This window comes from Eumetopias jubatus, unplaced genomic scaffold (assembly GCF_037043125.1).
Source record: "Eumetopias jubatus isolate StellerSeaLion01/CBP00866 unplaced genomic scaffold, mEumJub1_p1.0 scaffold_4, whole genome shotgun sequence".
In the NCBI taxonomy this organism is placed as follows: domain Eukaryota; kingdom Metazoa; phylum Chordata; class Mammalia; order Carnivora; family Otariidae; genus Eumetopias; species Eumetopias jubatus.
Genome location: NW_028274810.1, coordinates 43,201,268 through 43,216,279, shown reverse-complemented (window position 1 = coordinate 43,216,279; position 15,012 = coordinate 43,201,268). Strand labels below are relative to the sequence as shown.

Below are 15,012 nucleotides of genomic sequence, written 5' to 3'. Positions count from 1 at the left end.
GACTTCCGGCTGTGCCTTAGATAGTGGTGAGCTAAGGGAACGGGGAGTTTCTGCCACTGGGAGAGCCCTCTCGGCACTTCCGACAACTTAAAAGCGTAGGGACACAGTCTCTTCCTGGTCCTCACCAGCTCCCAGTTATTCACTGACCCAGTGTGAGTCAAGAACACTGGGCCATTGCACTGTCACAGCCCCAGAGGTGAAGACAGAATCTAACTTGAGGCAAGAAATCTTCTCCCCGCCTCCTTCCCCAGTCAGCTAGCTTTGCTCTGCCCCACCTCCTTCAGTCCCAGAGTTTTTTTTAGAGAGAGGGGTGGGGAGGGGGAGAGAGAGAGAGAGAGAATCCCAAGCAGGCTCACAGCCAACACAGAGCATGTTACAGGGCTCGCTCTCACGACCCTGAGATCACAACCTGAGCCAAAATCAAGAGTCAGATGCTCAACTGACTGAGCCACCCAGGCTCCCTAAGTCCCAGAGTTCTTATGAATACACAGGCTTGGTGAGGATGAAGAGGATTGTTAATAGCTATGTAGGCTGGAGGCTCCAGAAATTCATACTTACTGCCCTGATGATTGATGGTGGATCCTACACCAGAGTCAGTAGCTGCGTATTGGAAAGATATCAGCTTCTTCAGGGATGTTAAAAAAACAACAACAACAACAAAAAAGAAAACATTGAAAGTAATGGCTGAATTATTTGCTTCATTTGCTCCAATCTGGCAACCAAGAGAGGAGGAAGGGGTCTCGATGTATCAACACACCACACTGGATTCCTTTTATGGTGTTCTCTCATTTAGTTGGCAGAGTAGCCCAGGAAGATAGAGCTTCCCAGGCCTGCGTGATAGATGGGCAATCCAGGCTCAGAGATGAGCGATAACCCACCTTAGGTCATTCAGACGGCCCGTGATAGAACAGCCAACATACAAACCCATGATGTTCCCACCTTTAGGAGCTTTTAAAATGTACTTCCTGGGCTAGTACTGGCTCAGGGGACAATGGAATGGAAAGCTAAAATGAGTAAAGGGATTAAGAACTACAAAGTGGAAACCACGAACTCAGGCATGACTACATCACCCATTCCTGTCAGGTATTTGACAAAATAAAGGACTCCTTATTATGCTTCTTTGCTTTTTTGGGTTTTTTATGGGGTTTTGGGGGCCCATATGTGAAATGGAAATTATGCAAACTGATTCACAAAAAGCCTTCTTCCTTCTCAAAGAGGGGTGCTACACAGCACAAGAGGAAAAGCTTTTCAGCAACTCTGGTATTCACATCACATACGGTGCTACGGCCAGACAAAGTCAGACAGTCTGACCTTGGGGATAAGGTGTTTGAAACTGGCTAATGAGGCATGCCATAAGCACTGGAAAAAAAGCAAAAGCGGCAACCCCCTAAGAATTGAAATTAATATCCACAGCAGCAAAGCATGGTAGACTGGGTCATTCTCACAGGGTCAAATTAGACCTTGATGTCACGTCTCCACAGTTAACCTTAGGCTTGGCACGTGGCTGGAGCTCAGTACAGATGTTTGAATGGGCAAATGAATGAATTTAGGAACACACAGATTCATTTCTTAAATTTTGTCAATTTGATCTTCTAATAAAAAAAAGTTTTAGAGGGCCCTGGATGTTCTGAGGTAAAATAAAGCAAATGCTCAATTAAGCATAAGCATTCCTGTGGTCCTTTTCCTCTAGTAATTAGCCCCTTCCCAAATGAATGTAGTCTTCCCAAGGAAAGACATTCATTCAAAATGTCAATGTTAATTAGTCTAATTGAAGGGAAGCTTTTACGTTAAGATTGTTTGATCGATCAGTAGATATCAATCAATACATAGACACATCTGTGTGTTTATACATATTTAATAAGTTCTTCATCATTTAGCCTGCCTGGGGAACAAGGAATATTTCTAATTAGTCAAGTATTCTAGTTAATAAAGAAAGAGTTGACACACGGGAATTGTCATCTTACAAGAAATTGGGTTGTGGTCATACGCATTTAAACCCTGCAACATTGATCATCATCTTTGATGATGTAGAAGTCGCTTGAGCATCCTTCCATGTCATAATCCACCATGGTAGAATATGAATATCATTTATCACTGTACCGTGGAATACGATGCTGTTGGTAAGAGATTTCTACCTGATAAAGTTTCAGCTATTTACCAACTGGACAGAGAGAGAGTATGTGTTAATCGTCAGCCTTGCTCCCAAAAGGATTTAAGATGGTAATGGTTATAATGATGACTTTACCAGCTTGCGGACTTAATTGTTGTTCCTTCCAGGAAGATCTCTAACACTTGGCTCAGCACTGGCTGGTTCACAATGACAATTGCCCTGGAGCTCTGTGACAGGATCAATGTTTATGGCATGGTGCCCCCAGACTTCTGCAGGTAGGATTTATTCTGCAAGTGTAATTCATCTCAGCATTGTCGTGCAGGGTTTATAAATATCTGATTCCAAATACCAACCATGAAACATGTCTAACTGTCTTCTTGAAGCAATTAATTAACATGTCCCAAGTTCTGGTTCTAGAAACAACAAACAGCATTTAATTATGTGATATAAAATATTGAAAGTTTTTGTTTGTACTGCTGGAGAATTAATCCATCTTGTGGGCTTCATTTATCCTCTGAATATTTATCAACCAAAAGTAATGCAATAATTGGCATAATACTAATGATGAGTAAGCATTAAAGAATATTAGTTTTATTCTCATTTGAAAGGAATAGGGTAATTTTTAATGAATTAAAGAGAGCCATTTCTTTGACAGTAAGGTCTGTTTTCTAAAATTAAAATATTGCTTTGAGCCTCTTTTCCTCCCCAGTAGCCTTGGTTTGTGCTTCTAAGTCAAAAAACACAGACATAATTATTATACCACTTTAAAGGGAACATACACACAGCTCTGCTGCTACCTTAAGTTCCCGCCTCGCATGTGCCCGGCCAGGGGTGTGTACCCACAGATGCCCTGAGGAAAACCTCAGGGCCTGATTTGTGGCAGCCTGATTGAAAATTCACCCATGATTTAAAGTAGCAATGCCAGTACATTCAGAAAGTACCCTACTTTTCAGGAATGCCTGATGACCTGCATATGGCCCCCACCCTGATCTTCAAATGGCAAAACCGGGGGTGGGAGCATTTTGAACTTGCTCATTAAAATGTATTCTTACTTATACCTTCGTGTGTTTGAAACCTAATGACTTCTTGAAGGCCATAGGCATTTTACACAGAATCTGCAGTTTGGAGGTTGGATGCAAGGACAGGAAAGGACTTAATCATGCTGATTTACCACTTTGCCACTTTTCTCCCACTCTCTTTAACCCAAAGACCCAACACAGCAGCAGTACCAGTTTGTATGTGAGAGGGCACAGAAGAGAAGGTTGGACAGAAGAGGCCTTTGATAGTTGCCGAGACTCACTGGTCCCCAGGAATGACTTGATGTGTAAGGAAGAGTGTGCGTTCTGAGGTCAGCTCCAGTCAGCTCTGCCTGGCCACTTCCTAACCGAGTGTGACCTTGAGCTACTTGTTCAGTCTCCCTGTGGCTCAGCTTCCTCCTCATTAGAAGTGGACGTGATGATACTGTAGACTCAGCCATGGGGTCGCCGGTGGATTAAACAAGTTAATACACATAAAGTGCTTGGAACAGCGCCTCGCACATGGCAAGAGTTAGCTTGGATCCCCACCCATTCCCTCGTCACTTAACTCACTGGCCTTGTTTCCCTATTTAGCAATCCATGTACAGAGAGAAGGTAGGATAGTGTTAAAAAAAAAAAAAAAAAAAAAGCAAACTGCCTCCTCAACCCAACAGGCTAACAAAGGCAGTGGGAGCAGGTGCTTATGGGCACGCAAAGAGCCATCAAATTTGATAGCTATATGGCAGGTATAATTATGTAATATTGCCATTAGGACACCGGAGAGAAAGAGCATGAATAAATTGAAATGTTAATGACTTAGAGTGTTCAAGAAAATATTCCATTTATTATGGAAAACAAATGAAAGGCAAGTTAACCTGTCATTTCTCTTGCTCTGAGTTAGCTCATCACGACTTCACGTCCGTAGGAGGGAAACAGCTTTCAGAATGGTGCTAACGAGGGAGTCAAGAGACTATCAGTGTACCTTATGTTGCCACCGGCTCAGGCGGTCTGCTCCCCAGCCTCCATCCCAAAGGTTCAGTGGTTGCTCTCACAGCCTGCTTTCTCCAAGAACTCTTCGGGAGGATCCTTGTGCTCTGCGTGCTGTGAGAGCAAGTGGACAAGTGTGCTGGGTGTTGTGCGGCAGACACGGTTAGGCTGGAGAGAACAGCCTGTTCGGTGGTTATGCCTGTTCAGGGAGGCTAAGGAGGAAAGAACCAGGAGCAGCCCACACTCCCTCCCAAGTTCCTTTAACCTTTGTTTCCAGGACCAGTTAGCTGAACCACCCAGTTAGAAACCAGGTGACCTTGAGCCTTGCTTCCCTCATCTGCAAGATGGTAATAAGAAAGCAGTAATAAATGCCAGCAGGTCATGGTGAGGATTGAATGAGATCGTGGATTGTAGAATGTCTGACACAGTGTCCCGCACACAGTTAGTGCTCAGGAAAGACTACTGGTATTATGAATATTACTAATAATTAATAGGATATTGTAAGATATAGAAAATAGTTATTAAGGTTTTCCTAAATACTTGAGAGTTGCCTCAAAAGGTACCAAGAACTTCAGGGGGGTTCAACGAATAGGACACAGCTCTTGCCTTCTAGAAACTCACTGTAAGCCTTATCCACATGAAAACGTGACGAGCGCAACACAGCCTCTCGGAGTCAAATGACACTCGCAAGCAGTATCTGCCACCAGAGAATGAAAAAGCAACTTGTACGTCAGTCCTGCTACTCGTCTAGCCATTCCCCCTTTTGTTTTTATTTTGGAAGAAGTTGAGAAATATAAGGGCCAAGCAGGGTTCATGTGTCCTGAGCTCTAGGACTTAAGGAGGTAAGAGATCACCAGGACCCAGAAATGGCGGGGAAGGTTCTGGGAGATGGCAGAGCTCAGGCTGGCTGAGCCTGCTGCAGTATAAACTCTCCAAGGGCCGTGATTTCCATGTGTTTGGTTCAGTGTTGGAGGCCGGGTGCGCAGGACCGCAGATGTTTGCCATCCTCGCCTATAGCAGATGCTTCATAAACAGCAAGTCAATGAATAGCCCTGTCCTCTACTCTGTCCTTAGTGCTATAGTGAAAGGGTGTTCATGGGGGTAAGAAAATAACCATTTCTGCTTCTCAGAAGCTGTATGACTTGGAGAAAGTTATTTGACTTTATTGACCTTAGTGATCTTGGGGAAGTTACTTACTATTTCTGAAGCTTTAGCTTCTATATCTGTAAGATGGTGAAGACAACAGTACTTACCTTAAGGGTTTATATGATAATCTCACAAGATAATAGATGAGGAAGGCTTGGCACACCCTTGGTGTATATTCAGCATGCACAAATTTATCAGGTGAAGGGCCACGCTAATCTGCAAGTGTGGATGCCCATTGGCACGTTTTAAGGAGATGTCTAGCGAGCGGTAACAAATGATGCCCAGGCGGTGAGGAGAGCCTGGGTGCTAGAAAGGGAAGGACCTGTGTGGCCTCCTGTATGAACGGGATGCCACTTTTCTACCCCATTGGGAGTTGGTTGCACGTGGCCTCCAGCTCCCACAGGACATCACCCGGGGCGGCTCGAGTGAACCTGCCCATTCTGTTGCTTCCTTAAAGCGGCCCAGTGTCTCACGGGACTGAAGGGTAAGGCACATGGGGCCAGATTTCAGCAAGCAAAAAGAGAGCCAACTGCTGATTTTTGGTAAATTAACTTTTTCAGACTTTAAGACACAACTAGTATCCTCAAAAGGGGTTATTTGTTAGATTAACCACAGAGACTTCGTTCCCTCAACCAACTCTTGTTGCGTGCTGAAGACATAATCAGAGATGAATAAGACAGGGTCTCTGCCTTCAGTCTCCCGAGTGTCACTTGGACAAAGTCAGTCAGAAGGGACAGAAGGCTCACAGGTACCTGTGGGAGGAAATCCTCACTGGCAGCTTGTCAGTGACCCGCAGCTTTACTCAAATATCCACCTCTGACTTCCTGCCGGACTCGGAGGGGTCCTTGCATCCCTCTGACCCTCCCAGGGGGACCAGGGGCAAGGAGCCAAGAGAGAATGACGGCTGAGCCCACCCATCCCCACTCCATCAAGAGCAAACCCACTTCTCTCTGGTTTACATTGGGGCTCTTCTCTAACAAGGGGTGGCCTGGCAAATAAGACCTTTGACAACCTCTGGTCTAAGCTACAGTCCTGCTGCTTTCCAATCTATGTCACATGGTCACGCACCTTTCAGGAGAATCTAATCATTGCCTTCTTATTGCCGGGGAAACCAAGGCACAGAGAGACCAAACACTGGGCTACTTCTGTGGTCATCCCTGTCAGCCTAAGGCAGCAGTGACCCAAAGGGAATGTCAGCCGTTATATCCATGGGATGAGGGAGGGGACAGAGGGGGCGAGGGAGTAGGGGACTAAATTTACCCAGCTAAGCCATCCATGAGTGACCGGTCCCCAAAATAAAGGTCGATAGGTTCGCCCCTACAAGCCTAGAGCTCCCAGTTTCCATCCAGCTCTCCCGGAGGTCTGGCCTCCCTACCCCTCCACCCAAAGGGCCTGAGTTGCTTCCAGGACTCATTCTTTGGAAAGAAAACCTCTACTGGCCCCTAAACTATTAAGCACATGGACTCCTCAGGAAGAACGATAGCCCCACATTCATATTTAAAACCACAGATGGGAGCAGCGGACATATAAATGGACGGACGTGTTCCTCAAAACCTGGCCGAATCCAACAGTGAAAGTCATCTGACGAGCACGTAAGCCTTTCCCCTGTAGTTTGGTGTCGCGGTAGCTGCTGACTTCTCTCCCCAGCTCTGGGCTTTCTCTTTCCCCTCCAGACACCACAGTGCTCTGGAGAGAGCACACCTGCCTCTGTGAGCTTCACCCCTCAGTCGCGCCCCAGAGCTGTTAGAGCCTGGTTCCCACCCCCTCGCTTAGCACGCAGCCCTCCAGGACCAGGCTTGTGCGTCGGCTTTAGTCCCATCTTCTCTCCCCACACAGACTTCTTTTGGCCATAGGGAAAACTTACAAAGGCACTCACCCTGCAGACATCTGGCCTTTGGCCCTCGGCTTGGAATTTCCATCCCTTTCCTTCTTAATCTGGCTGATCACTGCTGGTTCTTTACAATACTATTCATGGCTGATAGTTTTCTGGACACAACACACGCTGGTCCTGCACTTAGTATGAATACATGCACCATTTCATGGAAGCTTTATGATAATCCCATGAGATCAACATTATTCTCATCATCATTTCACATGTGAAGCTTAAAGACCTAAAACAGCCACCCAGGGTCACGGAGCAGGGAAGTGACTGAGCTAGGGTCTGTGGGACCTCCCTCCATGGTCTCACGTGCAGCACACCCTCCTCCACCAAGCTTTCCCTCACCTCCTGTCTGAGTCAGACCCTGCCTGTGCCCCTGCCCCACCCCACCCCCCCACGGATGGGTTTGTCCAGATTCTTTATTTGCCTGTCATCTCGTCAAGAGGAGGGGTCAGTGCTCAGTCCACATGTGTGTCTTTAGGGCTTATTATTGTGTCTGGCACATAGTATGGACTCAGTATTGATTGACTCAGTGAATAAAGATAAACGTTCCTTTCCTTGGCAGTGCTTAAGATATTGATACTGTATTTATCCCAAGCCCGAAAAGTGCCCGATGAATGAAAAGTATGATTAGCAAATGGCAAATTCAAATCTCAAGGGTCCTAGGAAGGCAGTGGCGGCCTCCTGTTTCATTGTTCTCAGCCGGAGCGAGCATCGGGTCTTCCCAGAGGGGCTCAGGCATCAGGCAATTACTCTCCATCCTGCCTCTATCACTGGACTCCAGGCTCATCGGTATTTTGAAAGTTGGGGGAAATTAATGCCACGTTGCACCAGAAACAGCCTCAAAATATATTCTTGTGTGGACAGTAGACCCTTAAGTCATGCCATATCCATATAGGAAGCCAAATCCATGCTCTCTAGATGGACTATAAACTGCAATGAAAAAAAAAATCTGTTATCTTTGCCTTCCAAACTAAGTTATGGTGAGTATTTTTAATCTCATTTTCCACTGTAAATTATTTGTGATAATAATGGGCCAAGCATTTAAATTCTACCTAATAATCTTATTTCTGGTCATACTTAACACATTACCAAGTTTACAACTCTCTGTCACCCATCGTTTCTCGAGTATTAATTAGCAGAGTAATGACTCAGAGTGATCACTGTCATGGAACTAAATTAATATCTCATCCATAATGTGAAGGACATCTCAAAGGTATCGTGAATATCAGAGAGTTGATTCTGCTAGAATTATTAGCTGGCAAACATTAATAAAGCTGCCAGTGTAACAGGGAATGTTCTTAGTTGGCGACAGTCCACAGTGTAGAATCAGATGCTTACAGAGGACAGGTAAGGAATGGTAATGCACCCAGGAGGTTCACATTTTATGAAGTAGACTTCAAATATATTATTTGATGCTTCTCTTTGCCATGATTTCCTTCTTCTGTCTTTGCCATAATTTGACCCACCCTTAGCAGTTCCGGGGTGTTTTCATCAACTTTCTCTCCTGTGGAATCTATTAAGAGATATTGTAGCACCCCCGGAGGTGCCTGAGTCATGGAGGGTGAGTGGGGGGTTCAGATGACTCACTCCAGCTCTTTGCCCCATAAAGGGTGGACAGCTGCAGGCTCTTGGCACTCTGTCTGCCCCAGAGTCCCCAGTATTAGTCCACTGGCTTCCAGGGGGTGTAGCTGTTTTCCTTCCGGAAGAGGCTGGAAGGACAAGAAATCGAGACAACAGAGTAAAGGTGACTCAGCAGGTCCCAATGGGCTGAAGCAGATGTGTAGGAAGACCTGCTACATTTGTCCTACAAGGAACATTTTCTTCAGAATGCTACCTGGTACCCCTAAAGGCCCCAGTGCAAGCCAATTTCAGAACACCCTAGACACTTGACAGCTGTTAGCTCTATTCGTCAAGCGTTTCCTGACTACCTACTGGAGGCTGGCTACCATGCCGAGAATAGAAGCGTGTTTAGAGAGGGTCTGAGAGCTCTAGAGAGAAGCAAAGCCACCATTCCCTTTCTGGGACCTTTGTAGCCTTGTGGAGAGTTCAGCCCCAACTAACGGATCAGGGTCAACCCAGATCATTCCCAGAATTGGATGGAGTCTTCCATGCTTGTTAACATTATGAGGCTTCTTCCAGTTGTGCAGCTTAGCTTTAGGAGAGTCACAAATGGAACATGACAAACTCCCATTACCATTAATATTAGTTGAATTGTAAGTGAGCACAAGGCGTCTGCTGCTCGTGCCGACTGGCTGCACAGTATCCACCGAGCACAGGGCGCCTCTATCCATAGGTGCTAGGGAGAACACAGCGAGGACAGAGTCGTTCCAACAGGAACCCGAGGTGCCATTGGTACAGAAACCCACCTGGTAGAGCAGTTTTTCCAAGATACAGAGCCTCGCTCTTAGTTCCACTTTGGTCCAAATCTGAGCCCTGAAACTTCTTCGATTTTTCTATGCATGAGTTTTGTCATCTCTAAACTAGGGGTCAGAACGCTACCTCTGGCCCAGGGGTGTTGTGAGGATTCAGTCATGTCAAGTGCTGAGCGCTCTGTTTGGGGCTGGAAGGGCAAGTAAAGACCGGCGGCTGGGATGGTCCATGGATGAGGCTGTGTGCTTACAGCCAGGTGCTGGACCTCACCTGCCTGCTGGCTGCTCAGCCGTCACATGGAGCAGTGACACCGACCTTGTGCTCCCTCCCTTGCCTGATGGGGACGTGGAACAGATCATGGAAGTGAAGCACCAGAGCTGAGCAAGTACTTCACTGAATCAGGTGTGTTCACCCTGGCTGCATGTTAGAATCTCCTATGGTGCTTTTCAACATTAACATTTTTTTTTTTAATTTTTTGTTTTGAAAAAGTTTTCTTTTTAAAGATTTTATTTATTTATATGACAGAGAGTGAGAGAGAGAGCACAAGCAGGGGGAGTGGCAGGCAGATGGAGAAGCACACCTCCCCGCAGAGCAGGGAGCCCGATGCAGGACTCGATCCCAGGACCATGAGATCACGACCTGAGCCAAAGGCAGACACCCAACAGACCGAGCCACCCAGGCACCCCTTGTTTTGAAAAAGTTTTAAACTTACCCAGAAAAAGTTGCAAAAATAGCACAGAGAGTTTCTGTATACCCTTCACCCAGCTTCCCCTAATGGTAGCATTTTGCATCATTATGGTCCAATGATCAAAACTAAGAAATTAACAGCAGTGCAAAACTCTTACCCAAACGACAGACTTTATTCTGATTTCACCAGTTGTCCGGCTGATGTCCCGGAACTCCTCCAGGACCCACGCCAGGATCCCTTTGCGTTTACTTATCCCGGCTCTCAGTCTCCTCCTGTCTGTGACCGTCCTTCAGCCTCTTCTTTCACAACGTCGTTATCGCTGGAGATCCCTCACTTTGGATTTGTGTGATGTTTTCTCATGATCGGATTGAGGCTGTGCATTCCTGGGGAGGGTACTACAGAAGCAGTAAGCCCTTCCCAGCAGCCCGCGTCAACCGACACATGATGTCAAATGTCTTCTTACTGGCAATGTTAACCTTGATCCCTTCCCTAAGGTGGTGTCTGCTGGGTTTACTCACTGTGAAGTTACTGTTTTTCCTTTTGTCATTTATAAATATCTTGGGGGAGATACTTCATGCAAATAACCTATTTCTCTTCATATTTTTTCCCCGGTAATGTTTCATTCATCGGCACACCTGGTCTGCAACAGTTACAAGGCTGTTTTAGTGGTGCTTTCTCTATTCCCTCATTCTCTCTGGATTTGTTAATTGGAATTCTTCTGTAAGGAAATGCCATTTCTTCTTCCTCATTTATTTATAGATTCAGTTATTTATCGAAATCCTCATGGACTTACGGGTATTTCTTTTATTTTATGGGTTTCATAGTCCAGTACTACCATTATGTATTTTGATACTCAAACCTAAGTCACTTTTTAAAAAATAGCCGTGCCTGGGACCCTCTCCCAAATCAATTAAACCCAAATCTGTGGAGGTAGAACACAGGCCATGATATTTCTTTAAAGCTCCCTGTGTGCACCGAATGTTCCTTCTTTCACTACTCCCACCGCCCCACTCTGCTTCCTCCCTAAAGAAACCAAAATCCTTCGGCACATCATTTGGCAGGATTTATTCCGAGGTGGCCCTTGAAGTGCTGATGACAGGCTGCGGCTGTAGCCCCTTGGGAAACTGGCTCTTCGATGATCTCCGCCACCCCCCGCCCCCATACCTCCATTCCCTCAGCTTCTGCTGGCCCCCAAACAGGAACTTGGGGGCCAGAGTCCTCCTTTACAATGATAGCCTCCTGATGTGGAAATTCTGCTGATATCTATTGCTCTTGGGTCAGGTGGAGGAAGAAAAAGCTACGGCAGCCTTTAGGAAGTCAGGTTTGAGAAAAGACCTAAGGAATTATGACCTTGCACTAGGAAGGGCTTCCTGAATGCAACAGTGGATTACAGCGGATGGCAGCCTGTTCCTGCAGGTGCTTTGGCTCTGCCTTCTCAAGGCCCACAAAGCACTCCTCGGCCATTTGGGCAGAGTTTTAAAATGTGGAAACAACCCCACTTATTTGGACCCTTTTGAAATCATAACAATTAAATGTGTAAATGTAATTCTCCCTCTGGAGGATCAATAGGGAGCCAGATAAGTTTTTATTCCAAGAGATGGTCTTCCTGAATAAAGAAATTGATCTTCTAGCATCCTTTAGCTGGTTTCCAATTTCTCTGTATTCCGAGGTGCCAACTCAATCTCATGATATTTTTAGAAGCTTAATTGTTTCTTTCATCAGATTGATGCCAGTAATATGTTCAAAGTGCAGATAAATCAGATTTAAAACCTAATTGATATTGGAATAAAAACTTAACCCCAAGTATACCATGCCACAGTGAATTTGGCATAGTTCCCCAAATTATGCCATATGAACCTGGGGACATTTGCCTCATAAATTTCTATCTTGTTTATTCTTTTCTTCATGGTGGTCAGTTCCAACTTGAATTCTTCCTAGAATGCATTTTCTGCATTGAAAATACCCTCTATTAAAATTTTAAGGGGATTCCAATTTCTGGAGTAAGCAAAGAAGTGAAATCTATATTAACTAGACAGGATTGGATCTGATGTTTCACTGTAGAACACAGAGCTACTTCTGAGACAAGCATGAGAGAGATGCAAAGTATTAATTCAGCATAGCATCCAACTCAGGATGAGGAATGTTTAAATGCTGCATGACAAAAATAAATCTCTCTTCCTGGAAGAACTTTAACCTCAGAAGAGAGGCAGCTCAAAAGGTTTATTGTTGTCAGAGCCACAAACTTGACACCCCTCTTGATAAAAGACTTCGATCCCTGACCTCAGTAAAGTTGCTACTCTGTAAGCTATTTGTGTATTGATCTCCTCTGAAGAAAACAAATAGGTGTCTAGCAGGATGAACATCTCTGGGAAACAAAGTTACTGTACTTAGAGTAGAGCCCGAGTGACCGCAGTGGGGACCCCAGGGCACCAGGTAGGGAAAGGTGATTTGCCTGAGCCTTTTAAGAAAAGCACTAAAGCTCTGCATCAAAACCAGTTGGTGAGTGTAGCTCAAGCAGGAAGGTTTACCTGCTGGGATACCTTGACTAATTTTATCATCTAGACTTCAAGATGGAAGAGGTGGCGTGGACTGGACTAGAATGGAAACCGGTGTGAGACCAGGGCTCTTTGGGGGTTAGATATTTTAGTAACCCTACAACAGGGCACCTAACCGCCTCAACACATTAATCCTTTGCACACTACCTTAAAGAAATGAGCCAGTGTTTTTCATTTGAGGTGAAATAGGGATAGAGAAACAAAAATGCTGGGGCTATTGGGCTATAATGCAAGGATTTGAGGATTTGGAATTTCTGGGTTTAGAGACTCTGGATTTGAGTCCATCATCTACCTAGAGCAACAAGAAGAAAATGGTGGCATTGTGCTTGCTGTCTTTGTTCTGTGGGATCAAACTAGGATCATCAACTTTCCATGTTGGAGGAGAAATTGTCTTTAGATGTTTGCTGTTTAGCTGCTAACTCCATATAAATTTCTTTCAACAACAGAAATTCAAAAATTATTTATTGAGTACCTACGAAGAACAAGACAAAGGCCTGCCCTCATGAACAGATTATAAACAAGTAAACTACAGCAATTCTGGAGAGGCATTAATGCTGTAAGGAAAATAAGCCTGACAGAGAGAGAGAGCAAAAAGACAGGCGTCAGGTAAAGCCTCTCTGTAGAGGACACATTGAAGTCAATACCCAGCGGTGAGAAAGAGTGAACTGGTTAGGAGTGCATTACAACCAGGTGACTGCCTTCAGGTGCCAAGACCTGAAGGTCAAGCTTGGCAGAGCTGATGACCAGAAAGGCCAGTATGGCTGGAGCATAGTGGGCAAGGCTGGGTTAGGAAAAGGCTCTGGAAAGAACCAACTCATGTAACACCCTATAAGGCATGCTTTTATTATAATTAGAAGCCTCTGGAGGATTTGGGGCAGTGGTGTGGGGAGGGAGATGTGGTGTGGTTTTGTTTTGTAAATATCTTTGTAGCTGCTTACGCTGAATAGACTATAAGGGCAAGAGTGGAAGAACTACAGTGGGGTCATAGTAATATGTAGTTTCTAAATCCCAAACACCTGCAGGTCCTGTGGTTTACTTTTAATCTCTCTCTTTGATAATGATGCTCAGTGCATTTATTTCACAACCTCAAAACCTTTCCACTTGCTTTTGTGGATACATCAGAAAAACCCTTTGTTGCATTTTCACTTGGAAATATACGTTGTGCTCATCAGCTTAACCAGTCAAAGGAATTTTTTTTCCCCTTTACTCAGTCATCTCATTTTCCTCCTACAGGGATCCCAATCACCCTTCAGTACCTTATCACTATTATGAACCGTTTGGACCTGACGAATGTACAATGTACCTCTCGCACGAGCGAGGACGGAAGGGCAGTCATCATCGCTTCATCACGGAGAAACGTGTCTTTAAGAACTGGGCACGGACATTCAACATTCACTTTTTTCAACCAGACTGGAAACCAGAATCACTCGCTCTAAAGTCTCCGGAGAATAAACCTGTGTTCTGATCAGTGAGGGTGCCAGACCAAAATCCCAAGTACCTACGGTATCAGACGCCGGGGCACTGAACTTCCGGAGCCAGCAGACACAAAAGGGGGACAGAATCGGGAGAGGAAACTCAATAAGCAGTATGTACAGATGCCTCAGAGGCATGACTCCCAAGCAGTGCAGTTGGTCTGTAAGGAGAAAATGCCAGAATTAATAGGTCCTCATGAGTGTCATCCCTTGCAAAAGGGGTTACCTTAGGAGCGAAACACCCATGTCAGTGATGCTGCCGTGGCTAAAGAACATTCTGGATCTCTTTATTGCCTTCAAAACTGAAACACGAGCAACTCAACCATGTTAGTTGTGTTCCTTTGTAGAAATGCCAATTGAAGGATGTTTTTCTATCAAGTTGTTGTATCCTAACCTGATCTATAATCTTTGTCATCTGTTGGGCTCTGTATGTGTGATTTGTAAAGAGCAGTCTGAAAGTATGGACATGATTTCTGAAGAGCACATCTCCACTGACTTTCATAAAGCAAATGCCCAATATTTATTTATTAAGAGTTTTTTAGTGTAACTCTAGGCCAGTATTTTTATAGATGATGATTATGTGGTAATTTTTCCTTCTTAACTCTTTAACACTGAGTGATGGTTGGAAGACACCTAGAATGGGACTGGTGAGTGACTGGCTTCACGACGCTCATTGTTAGCATGCGGTGGGCTTGGAAAGGTCGTGTTGTGTGTTTCGAACCCTTAGGCTTCAAGAAGAACTGTGACATTTTCTAACGTAAAGAAATTCTCCAAATGACAAAACTG

The 15,012-nt window shown here is 45.0% G+C and overlaps 1 protein-coding gene across 1 annotated transcript in view; it reads left to right on the top strand.

The window, feature by feature from the left end:
* Positions 1 to 14,219, top strand: part of ST6GALNAC5 (ST6 N-acetylgalactosaminide alpha-2,6-sialyltransferase 5) — a 167,902-nt gene extending 153,683 nt beyond the window's left edge. The window contains exons 4-5 of the mRNA XM_028102380.1: positions 2,278 to 2,385; positions 13,988 to 14,219. Coding sequence (XP_027958181.1) covers positions 2,278 to 2,385; positions 13,988 to 14,219 — 340 coding nt within the window. The remainder of the gene's footprint in view (positions 1 to 2,277; positions 2,386 to 13,987) is intronic.
* Positions 14,220 to 15,012: the final 793 nt, after the last annotated feature.